Here is an 11,126-nt window from a genome sequence, read left to right on the forward strand (position 1 = left end):
TCTGCAAGAGCAGCAAGGATAGCTGAGATGCTGAGCCACCTCCACAGCCTGGTTATAAAGAAGTATAACTATTTTGCTATCATTTTCTTTCTTCATCATCACATACCTAGAGTTTCATGTTTTAAAGTTGTTTATAATGAATCCATTAATATTAATATTAATACAGTTAATGCATATTAATTTTAATTAATGCATATTAATGCAGTCCTGCAGGTTGAACCTAGGCCCTCACACCTGCCAGGCATACTCCCTATATCCTTAGGCCAAGGGCTCCATGTTTTATTTATAGTAATCCTCCCTGGGAACAATGTATCAGGTGAGGAAATCCTGTAGGGGGTCATCAGAATGGCCCCTATGTCTCAGTGAGCATCACCAGATATCTTGTATTAAGATATCAGGAGCCATCCTTGTCTGACACTTGGATGCAAATGATCTCTGAGTAATTCCTTCTTTCTCTGGCCCCATATGCTTCAGCCATGGTTACCAGCACCCTACGCCCGCCTTGAGGACTTTCAAACATGCCATTTGCCTCTCCCACTCTGACTCAGGCTGAGTATTCCTCATAGCATCTCCTTGGGCATGGATGTTGGCAAGGACAGTTCAAAGCTGCCCCTGCCAGGGCCCCCACCAACTACAAGCTCCACTTCTGTGGAAGTTTTTCCAGGTGCCAAAAACATCTCCAGTGTTCTGGCCTGGAGCAGCCAATAGAAACCACAGTCAGGACCCCTCCCAGTGGCACCCCAGCTTCCTGCCTCCTGTTTCTCTCTCTTGCCTGTCTGCCTGATTCATAAGTGAGGACTTACTGGGCAGCAACTTCATCAGTACTAGGGGCTTCCAAGATACCTCACCTTATTATCTGCCCTGTGGTTTCTAGGGGTGCACGGTAATGATGTCGTGGAGACAGGTCATTCTCCTGTCATCTCTCTCGGCCCTGGTGCTCCTGTGTAGTAAGTATGGGAGGGTCAAAGGGTATGCCGTGTTAGCTACACAGTAAGACTTACTATGTATAGGCAAGTTTGTTCAGGTGGCATAGGTAGGAGGGGTGTTTATCCTTCGTTTGTGTTTGTGTGTGTGCAAAAGATAATGCAACAGAGAAAAACAACAAGATAAAAAATTAGGAAACAGCCCAGCTCATATGGTGGGTTCCCGTCAAGACTGACTATGTGGCTGGTGTGCCAAGGGGCAGAGATCCCTATATGGAGTCTGGCAAGCCACTGCATTCAGAACTATTGAAGCCCCACTGGGGCCTCTGATGTTGCAGCCTGTCCTTGTGCCTTACCCTACAGAGCTCCAGGAGGGGGCCAGCGCTTCTGTGGGGAGCAGACAGGCAGCTGGAGAGGAGGTGCAGGAAGGTGAGTCTAGGGGCTACCCCTACATGTGGGAGAGGTGGATCCTGCTCCCCAACCCCATGCTGAGTGTGAAGAGTTCTTTTCTGGTTTCAGGTACGAAACAGATTTTCATGCAAGAATCTGATGCCTCAAATTTCCTCAAGAGGCGCAGCAAGCGGTCTCCTATGTCCCGAGATGAAGTCAATGGTAAGGATGCTGGATGGTCTCCCTCCCACAGTGGAAGACCAAAGCCCTGAGTTAAAGTTCTATGAGCAATAGTATCATATTTGGGGCCAGTGAGATGGCTCAAAGGGTGAAAGTGAGCAGAAATCAATCCTTGGACCGAATATGGTAGAAGACAACTGGCCCCAACAAGTTGCTCTCTGACCTCCATGTGCACATAGGGGCATGAATATGTCCCTAACAAATGAAATAAATAAAAATATAGAAATGATATTATATTTCACTGGTTGTGGGCCACAGGTTGAACTGAATGTGGCATCAGAGTAAAGAAAAGTATAAAATAAACCACATCAAGAGCACCAGGATGTATCCAGATCTAGAAAGTGAAAAAGTAGAATGTCTACTAGATATAAAGGTAATGGAAAACTTCAGTGTAAGGGTAGTGGTCTGATGTACCCAGGACAACATGTGTTATCTGGGGACAAGCTCAAGGGACCCAAGTGCTGAGAAGAGGTAGTTTGATGACAGTTTTGCTGCTAAGTGGCCTTAGCCACTCCCTCACTCTGTTTCCAATTTCCTATCTATAAACCTGGGGGAAAAGCTGGTGACAATGTATCAAGTGGGGAGCTGGTGGCAATGTATCAAGGGAGGGAGCTGGTGACAATGTATCAAGGGAGGGAGCTGGTATATGTGTGTGTTTTGTTTGTTTTGTTTTGTTTTTCTTCCATTTATTTTCTGTGAAGTTTAGACTCTCCAGTACTCTGAATACCTCAGTTGGTGGTTGACCTTCCAGCCCAGGAGGCACTAGAGTTTCCAACCCCTGAAACTGATTCTCCTAAGCCTCTGAACTCAGGCTGTCCTGAGTGTACCCTTTGATTCTTCCTTGTGCATGTGGGTGAATGAACTCTTTGTCTCTTAGAAAACTCAGCAAGGTAACTTGTTGCACAGTAAAAACAGCAGGCTTATTTTCAAATGATGGGGAAGAACAGATGGAAATGCTTGCAGATCAATCTGTTTTGAAACCTGGAGAAGTCTAACCAACCAAAGTAGGAAAATCGCCAGACAGCACACAGGTTGAAATTTGAAGTGGGCTAATGTCAAGCAATACTGAAAGTCTGTGCTGGAGGTTCAATCCTCGGTTGCAATCAGAGAAGCAACTTCTGGCAGGCTCTGGGAGAGGCAATTATCTTCTGTCCTGTAAACTGACTCAGAGTAATGAGGGACATGATTAAACCTGAGGACTTTTAACCTTAGAAGCTCAGGCAGGCAGTATATGAGTATCCAAGTGAATAACTAGGACTTCACATGTGTACTCAGCAGTCACTAGGCCAAGTTCTGTGGACAGGTAGAGAAAACTGTATAGGATGTGTTTCTTGGAATTAACTTGAACGTAGAACTGAGTTAGAGTAAAAATTGGATAGGTGTATATTTGTGTGTGTGTGCGCGCATGTATGTGTGTATGCATGTGTGTGTACATGTGTGTGTGTATGCATGCATGTGTATGTGTTTGTGTGTGTGTGTGCAAATAGATGCCAGAAGACAACTTCAGGTGTTGTTTCTAAGTTGCCGACCATTTTTCTTTTTGAGGCAGGGTCTCTCAGTGGCCTGGAACTTGCCAGAAGTCTAGTTTGCTGACCAGCAAGCCCCTGGGACTTGTATTTCCTCTGTCCTAGCTCTGGGATTACACATGCATAGCACCATACCCAGTTACTTTAAAAAACTGTATAGGTAGATCTTTTAAAAAAAGGGGGTGTGTGGTGAGATGGCTCAGTGGGTTAAGAGCACTGACTGCTCTTCCGAAGGTCCAGAGTTCAAATCCCAGCAACCATATGGTGGCTCACACCCACCCGTAATGAGATCTGATGCCCTCTTCAGGTGTGTCTGAAGACAGCTACAGTGCACTTACATATAGTAAATAAATCTTTAAAAAAAAAAGTATAGGATGTGTTTGTTGGCACATAGTATAAAACATCCTTTTTGGAGGAGAATGAAATTGTTATTAGGTGAGATGTCCAATTTTTGGAGGGTTTCTTTTACAAAGATGCTTCTTCATGAAGGCTTTCCTAAAATGCAAGCGTTCCTGCAGCAGCTTTGTGATGTGTGAAGCCACATTGGAGCCTCAAGTGAGTCAGAAGGGAGGCACTGCCTGCATGGGACTCTGGGCCCAGCCGGCTATGTGACCTCCAGTAGGCCACCACACTCTCTGGGTTTGAATCATCTCCTGAGAAATCTGTAGTCTGTGAGGATGGACAGGAAAAGTTTTTGGCATTGTAATAAAGACAGAACTTTGTGAAGAAACACAGGACTTCTCTCAGAAATCTGCCCTAAGGCAAACTCACAGATAACCTGGTTTTAATGAGTTAATTAGTACTTACATATTTATTTATTAATATAAGCTTCTTGCTACCAGGAGGATTTGAGATTTTCTTCTTCTCTACTTTCTTATTTCTTCTTCCTTCTTTCCTCCCTCAACAGAACAAAACAAACAAACAAAAAAACCCATTTGTTGATTTACTTTGTGGTGTGTGTGTGTGTGTGTGTGTGTGTGTGTGTGTGTAGGTCAGAGAACAGTTTGTGGGAGCTGACTCTCTCCTCCCACATGAGGATTCTGGGGTTCAGGCACAGCTCTTTGTCTTTCTCTTCTCTCGCCTTCCCCATTTCCTCCAGTGCTAGGTATGAACTTCAAAGCCTTGTGCACGCTAGGCTCAGCTTTTCTGTGTCTCATTCTCCTTTTGCATACCAGTGTTGTAGGGCAGCAGGCATTGTAGTCTAGTGATGTCTGGGGGACCCTTGCCTTCTCAATGCGAGGCAATCTGAGGGACCCACTTTGTGACCACAGACCTTCACTGTGTTTTCCAGTTGAAGGACACATGTTCTAAGAACCTTTAAGGAGCTTTAAATATCATCTTCCAGAACATCAGAGCTCTCAATCTTTTTTCCTAGATGCCATCACGGAAGTAAAAACTTATTTGACTGTTATTGTTATTTTGCAGTGTTATGAATTGAACCTAAAGCCTTGGACATTCTAGGCAAGTACTCTACCATAGAGCCACACCCCTGAGCCTGCTGACACTTGATTTTGCACCCTTTTTAACGGCAAGACAGGGCTGCTGCCCCCTAAGAAGTTGATGGCATCTTTCTCTACCTTTAATTTTTTTACAATATTTATACATCTATTTTGTATAGATGTATGTATGTAGCAGGTGACATGTATGCATCTATTTTGTATGTGCACATGTATTTTGTATGTAGCAGGTGCATGCCTGCTATAGTGCACAAGATGTCAGAGGACAGCTTGTGGGAGTTGGTTCTCTCTTACTATATGAGTCCTAGGGACTGAATCAGTGTCACCATCTTTGTGACATACTTTCAGCCAGAGGCATTTTATCAGCTCCTCTTTACTCTTTTAATCTCAGTGCTAATCCCTCATCCTGTCTGAGACAGGTGCTCAGAATGGACTCCAAGGTAATTATCAATGGGAGATTCACTTTTTACAAACTTTATTCTTACTTTATGTACATCCATATCTTGCCTGCATGCATGTCTGTGCAGGACATGCATGCCTGATGCCCATGGAGGCTAGAACAGGGCACTGGATTCCCTGAAACTGGAGTTACCAATGGCTATGAGCTGCAGTGTGAGTGGGAATCAAACGCATGTCCCCTGAAAGAGCAGCCATCTCTTAACTGCAGAGCTATCTCTTTAGCCCCAAGGTTAACTTTCAAGACATTTAAGAGTTCATTTCCCATCATAGAAGTTCAAGTTTCTAAGTAGTCTGGTACTTGGATCACATCACCAACATTGTGACCAGAGCTAAAGCACTTACCCACTTTGGGCCTCCATCTTCTCATCTGTAAAATGAGGCCACTGGATAGCATGGTCTCCCAGGCTCTTTGTGTTTTAAAGTCTACGCAAGGCACAAACCATTTCAGCAAAACCTGTGACCATCCCTCTGCACCAGGTCCAGTTTCTCAGGTATAGTATGGTGTCCCTCACATATGCACCCTCCTTCCTCTTTCTTAAGAGTAACTCTGGCTGGGCAGTGGTGGTGCAAGCCTTTAATCCCAGCACTTGGGAGGCAGAGGCAGGTGGATTTCTGAGTTCAAGGCCAGCCTGGTCTACAGAGTGAGTTCCAGGACAGCCAGGGCTACACAGAGAAACCCTGTCTCGGGAAAAAAAACAAAAAGAGTAACTCTGTCTTCACAGTGGAAAACAGACAGAAGCTGCGGGATGATGAGCTTCGGAGGGAGTACTACAAGGAGCAAAGGAACGAGTTTGAGAACTTCGTGGAGGAACAGAGAGATGGTAAGCACTCTCCAGCAGCAGCCATGGGGGAGGCGAGCATAGCGAGGAGGCGGCGAGCATAGCGAGGAAATCCCAGGCCTGCCCTCATCTCTCCCCGATGCTGAGTGGAGGAAGGAGGTGTGGATGGGGGAATCCACTTTCGACTTTTATCCATGGTAGATGTGAGGAGAACGAGCCACAAAAACGTCTAGGCAGACGTAAAATGTCATGAAAGAGGGTAAAGGACATAGGGGCTGGGGACACACTGGCCCGGGGACAGCGGAGACCAGGGAGTTATTGGCTGACTGTATGGAAGTATAACCACCTCATCTCTGTTTTGGAGTCATTGTGGATCTAAGTACCCCAAATGTGACTTGGCTCCCACAGACTTAATAGGTGGATAGCAAAGTCATGATCATGTGTTCCTTAGACATTAATGTATCAATTCCAAGTGCTACTTAATCCTGGAAAATGAGGACCATTTACCTATTCACTACAATCTGTGTCCTCTTCCTTTTTGCACTTTCTTTTCTTTTTTAAAAAGACTTATTTTATTTATATATGTACATTGTCCCTGTCTTCAGACACACCAGAAGAGGGCATTGGATCTCATTATAGATGGTTGTAAGCCACCATATGTTGCTGGGAATTGAACTTAGGACTTCTGGAAGAGCAACCAGTGCTCTTAACCACTGAGTCATTTCTCCAGCTGTCACTCTTTCATCTTATTCACCGATGCGAGGCTTCTCAGTCCCATATGGCTAGTCTCACTAGCCAGCTTGCTTTGGCAATCCTGTCTCCACCCTCTGAGGCTGATGGCACCATGTCCACCCAGGATTTTATAAGGATTTTGGAGCTCACACTTGTGTTTGGCAAGCTCATTATCTGCTACGCCATCTTGCCAGCCCATAACAACACTTTGATTTAAAAAACTCATATTGCAAAAGCACCTGTTCCTTGTACCTGCCTTGTACCTGACTTCTAACATCTCCATTCCATCGTGGCCTCTCAGTCACCCAGTGGCAATGTGAATTCCTGAAAGCCTTTTTTTGCGTAGTTTTCTGTATCTCTTCTCATCTGTTGGATGAGAAGGCTATTGCTCTGGGGACTGAGGGCCGAAGTCTGTGCCCATTGCCCGGCAGGGGTCACCTAGCTAAATGCTGCAAGCAGGTGTTGGGCTCGCTCGCATCCCAGGAAGTCAGGAGTTAGACTTTCTTGAGAACACAGTGTAATGTCACCTCAGGGGCAAATGCTTCTGTTGTCAGAGATTTGTTGACCTTGGCGGGCAGCAGAGGGAAACGAACAGCTGAGGAGAGCTATCCTGTTTTTAAAACCTGAGGATTTGGAATTCAGATTTCCTTCAGTGTGATTTTTACTCACATTGTTCCTAATAACACTCGGCTCCATGCCATCTCTAATGTTGCAGGCCTTTGCCAGGCCTGGCGATGCAGGCTAGTGATCCCAGAACTTACTTGGTGGACTGAAGCAGGTAAAGTCTCAGTTTTGAAGCCAGCCTGGGCCACATAGTGAAACTGTGTAAAAAACAAAAACAAAACCAACCAAACACACAAATAAACAAAAAACCCAATAACAAGCAAAATGTATCATTTTCAAATTTCTAGCATACCAGTGGGAAAATTGACTGTTTTCTCTTTCAAGATGAGTTGGGATGTGGGGTTACCACCTAGAGGATACTAAGACCATGGTCCTTGAGCTCCCCCGCACAGAGAAGCACATCAGGGCAGAAGCTGTTGGGGACTGTCATTATAGCACTGTTGGCACTGAGCATTTGTACGGAAACTTTCTCATTCCTGCCACATTCCTCTGAAGACGGGCCTCATCATTCCCACTTTACAAACTGAAAGACTGAGGCTTAAAAAGGAAACACAATCCACACTTGATGTGCTAAGGAGATGGCCTAGGATGGCTGTGTTTGCCAGTAAGGCTGCTGCTTGTCTCCATCACGGACAACCACACTCATGGAGGCCTTTGGGGATCTTCCCACTGGTCCCCAAGGATGATGGAATGAGTGGGTTAAAGGAGAGTGAGCCAAAACATCTCTCCAGAGCTTAATAAAGGAGGGTGGCGTGAGAGTAAGCCTGGCTCACCATAGAATTAATTTTTGAAAAAAGCTGAACCCATTACCTCAGCCTCCTGCCTGTCTGCCCTAGAATGGCTGTCACGGTGAGAGGCCAGCTGCCTGGACGGTTACCTGAGCACACCTGCAATGTTTGCCGATCCCCGATCCCGGTGCCAATCTGCTTCCAGTTAGCCATTTTAAGTTAAGCCACTGAAAGTCTGATCTCTCCCAGGGAGCTGCTTCCCGAAAAGGAAGCCTATTCAACAAGATGCCTAATCTGCTTCTAGGTCCAAGTCAGACAGGAAGAGGAAGGAGTTGCCCACTGAGCTTGAGAGTCTGAAAGGCTAAGCCCCCACCAGGGCTGGGCTCCATGTGTACAGGCTGTTTCAGACACAAAATACAGAAGAGGATTTTCAGCACCGGGGTGGGGGTGGGGGTGGAGTGGGGGGAGGGAAGCATCCACTGTAGGCTCACACAGAAATGAAACACCCTCAGCAGCCATGGTATCTGACACAGCTTCATCTGTCCGTTTTGCAGCTAGTTTTGACAACACAGATCTATGTTTGAAACTTAGAAAATATAGACCAGACCGTGCCAGGTATGGCGGCACACATCTGTAATGCCAGCACTCAGGAAGTTGAGGCGATCAAGAGTTCCAAGTCAGCCTGAGCTGTGTAACGAGACTTTATCTCAAAGAAGCAAACAAGAAGATAGCTTATCGAGAGAAAGTACCCATGACACACTGCCAAAGCTGACAATAATCTTTATGCTTTGCTTAACATTATTTTACATTATTTACGTGTGTGTGTGTGTGTGTGTGTGTGTGTGTGTGTGTATTTCCGTGTGAGCCTCACGCTGTTCCTTGTTCCTTTGCTGTCTAGTCATCTGCTTAAGTCAGATGATTGCTTAAGACTCTTTCCCCCATTGCTGGTAAGGAGGCAGGCAGCTCAGATGCTGCGTGCTCCCGTTCTGCTGGCAACTACCTATGACCTTTATCCTCTGGCCTGCTCCAAAACAGAAACCCTTCTACAAATGCTCACAGCCCCTCCCAGCTCCAATCTTGGAAGTCTCCTGGGCGCACAAGCAGATTTAGCTCAATGTCCCTTCAGCAGGTGCTAGTGGCTGGGTTGGGTGTCTTCTGATCTGACAATGGCCTTTTATCCCCCCCCCCCTCCCTCAGAGCAGGAAGAGAGGACCAGGGAGGCAGTGGAGCAGTGGCGTCAGTGGCATTATGATGGCCTGTATCCTCCCTACCTCTTCAACCGTCAAAACATCTGACCTCATCCCAGAGCAACTGGGGAACAGAAGCACACGACATGCCTCCCACCTCTCCACAGACGGACCCACAAGGTCTATCTTCTACCCTCGCTGCCCTGGTCAACAGCTCCAGGAAACACACACTTTGTTCTGATGCCTTACCATGCCTGCCTTTTGCTTCTTTATGGATGTTGGTTTTGTTTTGTTTTTGAGTGAGCCACCATCTGTGGTTCTTCCCAGCATTAAATCTACACCCTGCTCCCTTGCTTAGCCACCAGAATCAGAATCAGAATGCCCATCTGAGAGGACTCTTTCAGGATCGAAGTGTAAAGATTTCAAGCTTGCTTATGGCCCACTAATAAAAGTGCCGAATCAACTTTGTGTATCATTGCAACAAAACTCCAAGGGAGCTGTTGTGTGTCCAAGTGTCATGCTAAGCACACACTCTACCACTGAGCTATACCCCAGCCCTAACTTTAAATACAGAAACACTGTGGACAGGCAGATTGGAGAGACCCCCCTCTCCCAAATGCTTGGTGCTCTGTCTTCAAAACAGAGCTTTTTGTTTTGGGAGAATCAAGCTTGGAACACAAGAGCTATCACAGCAAAAGTCAAACCCATCTCCAGGTCCCATGGCCACTCTTGTAGCTCCATGGGTACATCGTCTTCTCTCCCCCCATTTCTCCTCTCCTGTGGAGTACTAATGTGGGCCTCTTTACTGGAAGCTTCTTTACAGTGCTCATGGTGCAGGTTGCTCCAGTTTCCACACCAGGCAGTTACCTGTAGGGTAACAGGCATTCAGAGAATTTTCTGTGCTTTCAAATTTTTCCTCCCTAAGCGTTTAATATTGAAACCACTGGTGCTTTGGGGGTGTCCTGCACTCACATGCCATGGACAGTCTAGTGTCACTGTTCCCATTCCTTCTCCAGTAAGGTGGTGGCATGTGGGTCCTAACTTCTACACTTTCAACCCCTGGAAAACATTTACAGGGAAAGTCTCAGAGGAAAGATGGCCTTGGAATATATGCTATGACCTGTGCCACCTCACTGTCACCCATGACCTTACTAGGTCACCAGTGCATCCCCGCCTGTACAACGTGCATATTCCTACCCTGCTGCTTTGGGTAAGGCCCAACAGAAAGGCTGCTCTGGAGCCCATAAGCCATAAAGTAAATCTGGTCTATCAGTAAGAGCCTGCTGTTAAAGCCTGGCATTGGATTTTGACTTTGTGCTACTGGGAAGGTGGGCCTGGAAGGAGGTGTTCTGGGACAAACGTCTCAAGGGGGCTGTGCATCTTAATGTCTCTCTTAATGTCTTGCTGATGACCTTGAAATGAATGCCATATATTCCTGTCACAATGACAGGCGTCATGCAAAGCCACAGGGCCAGTCAATCACAATGGAAACCTCCAAACCAAGAAGGATCAGAACTCCTCTCTCTCTAAGCTGCTTGTCCACAAGTATTTGTTAAGGAACTGAGAGCTAACAGGTGTTCTGCACTGCCCCCTGGACATGCCATGTGCTGGAAGCTGGCGTATGCTAACACTGGCAGAACTATAAGCTAAAATCTTGGCTAAAAGGTACCTCACTGTTCTATGTCTACTCTTATTACTTTAATACCTGAGGGTGCTGGGGTTACACGGGAGACATGACATCTCAACGTTTGGAAGATACACTCTCAGTTCGGTTCCTGAGCCAAAGTGGAGAAAGCAATCAGGTTTGAGCAGAGCAACTATCAGAGATGTCCTTCTCTGATTTACTGAGTAAGAGACTCGTTCACACAGATCCCACCCACTTCCTGTTCCATCCCACAGGGACACAGTAAGAGTGGAGAAAGTCCTTTTTTTAGCTTTTAATTCCTAAAGTTGTCCTCTTCGGGTTGGCTCTTTTTCATCCAGATCCACACCTAGACTAGACTTTCAGAGTGACCCTCCTTCATTCTTACCTTCTGAACCACCAAACATGAGGGGTGGTGAACTTTTCCAACGGGACTAAC

General features: G+C 46.2%; 1 protein-coding gene across 4 annotated transcripts; it reads left to right on the plus strand.

Moving 5' to 3' along the window:
- Positions 1–760: 760 nt before the first annotated feature.
- Positions 761–9,509, plus strand: Ucma (upper zone of growth plate and cartilage matrix associated). Of its 4 annotated transcripts, XM_031358781.1 has the most exons (5): positions 761–947; positions 1,287–1,352; positions 1,443–1,535; positions 5,718–5,816; positions 9,056–9,509. In XM_031358781.1, the coding sequence occupies exons 1-5, from the start codon at positions 887–889 to the stop codon at positions 9,151–9,153; spliced, it is 417 nt and encodes a 138-aa protein (XP_031214641.1). In that variant the 5' UTR covers positions 761–886; the 3' UTR covers positions 9,154–9,509. The 4 variants fall into 4 exon arrangements, with proteins under 4 accessions (XP_031214641.1, XP_031214643.1, XP_031214642.1 ...); XM_031358783.1 differs by lacking the exon at positions 5,718–5,816; XM_031358782.1 differs by lacking the exon at positions 1,287–1,352.
- The last annotated feature ends 1,617 nt before the right edge of the window (positions 9,510–11,126 follow it).

This window comes from Mastomys coucha, unplaced genomic scaffold, assembly GCF_008632895.1.
Source record: "Mastomys coucha isolate ucsf_1 unplaced genomic scaffold, UCSF_Mcou_1 pScaffold7, whole genome shotgun sequence".
Classification (NCBI taxonomy): domain Eukaryota; kingdom Metazoa; phylum Chordata; class Mammalia; order Rodentia; family Muridae; genus Mastomys; species Mastomys coucha.

Excerpts from the sequence above, each read along its gene's own strand:
- Ucma (XM_031358781.1), top strand. The coding sequence starts at position 887 with ATGATGTCGTGGAGACAGGTCATTCTCCTGTCATCTCTCTCGGCCCTG. Across the intron at positions 1,536-5,717 it reads GTCCCGAGATGAAGTCAATG|TGGAAAACAGACAGAAGCTG; the intron begins GTAAGGATGCTG and ends CTGTCTTCACAG. Across the intron at positions 5,817-9,055 it reads CGTGGAGGAACAGAGAGATG|AGCAGGAAGAGAGGACCAGG; the intron begins GTAAGCACTCTC and ends CCCCTCCCTCAG.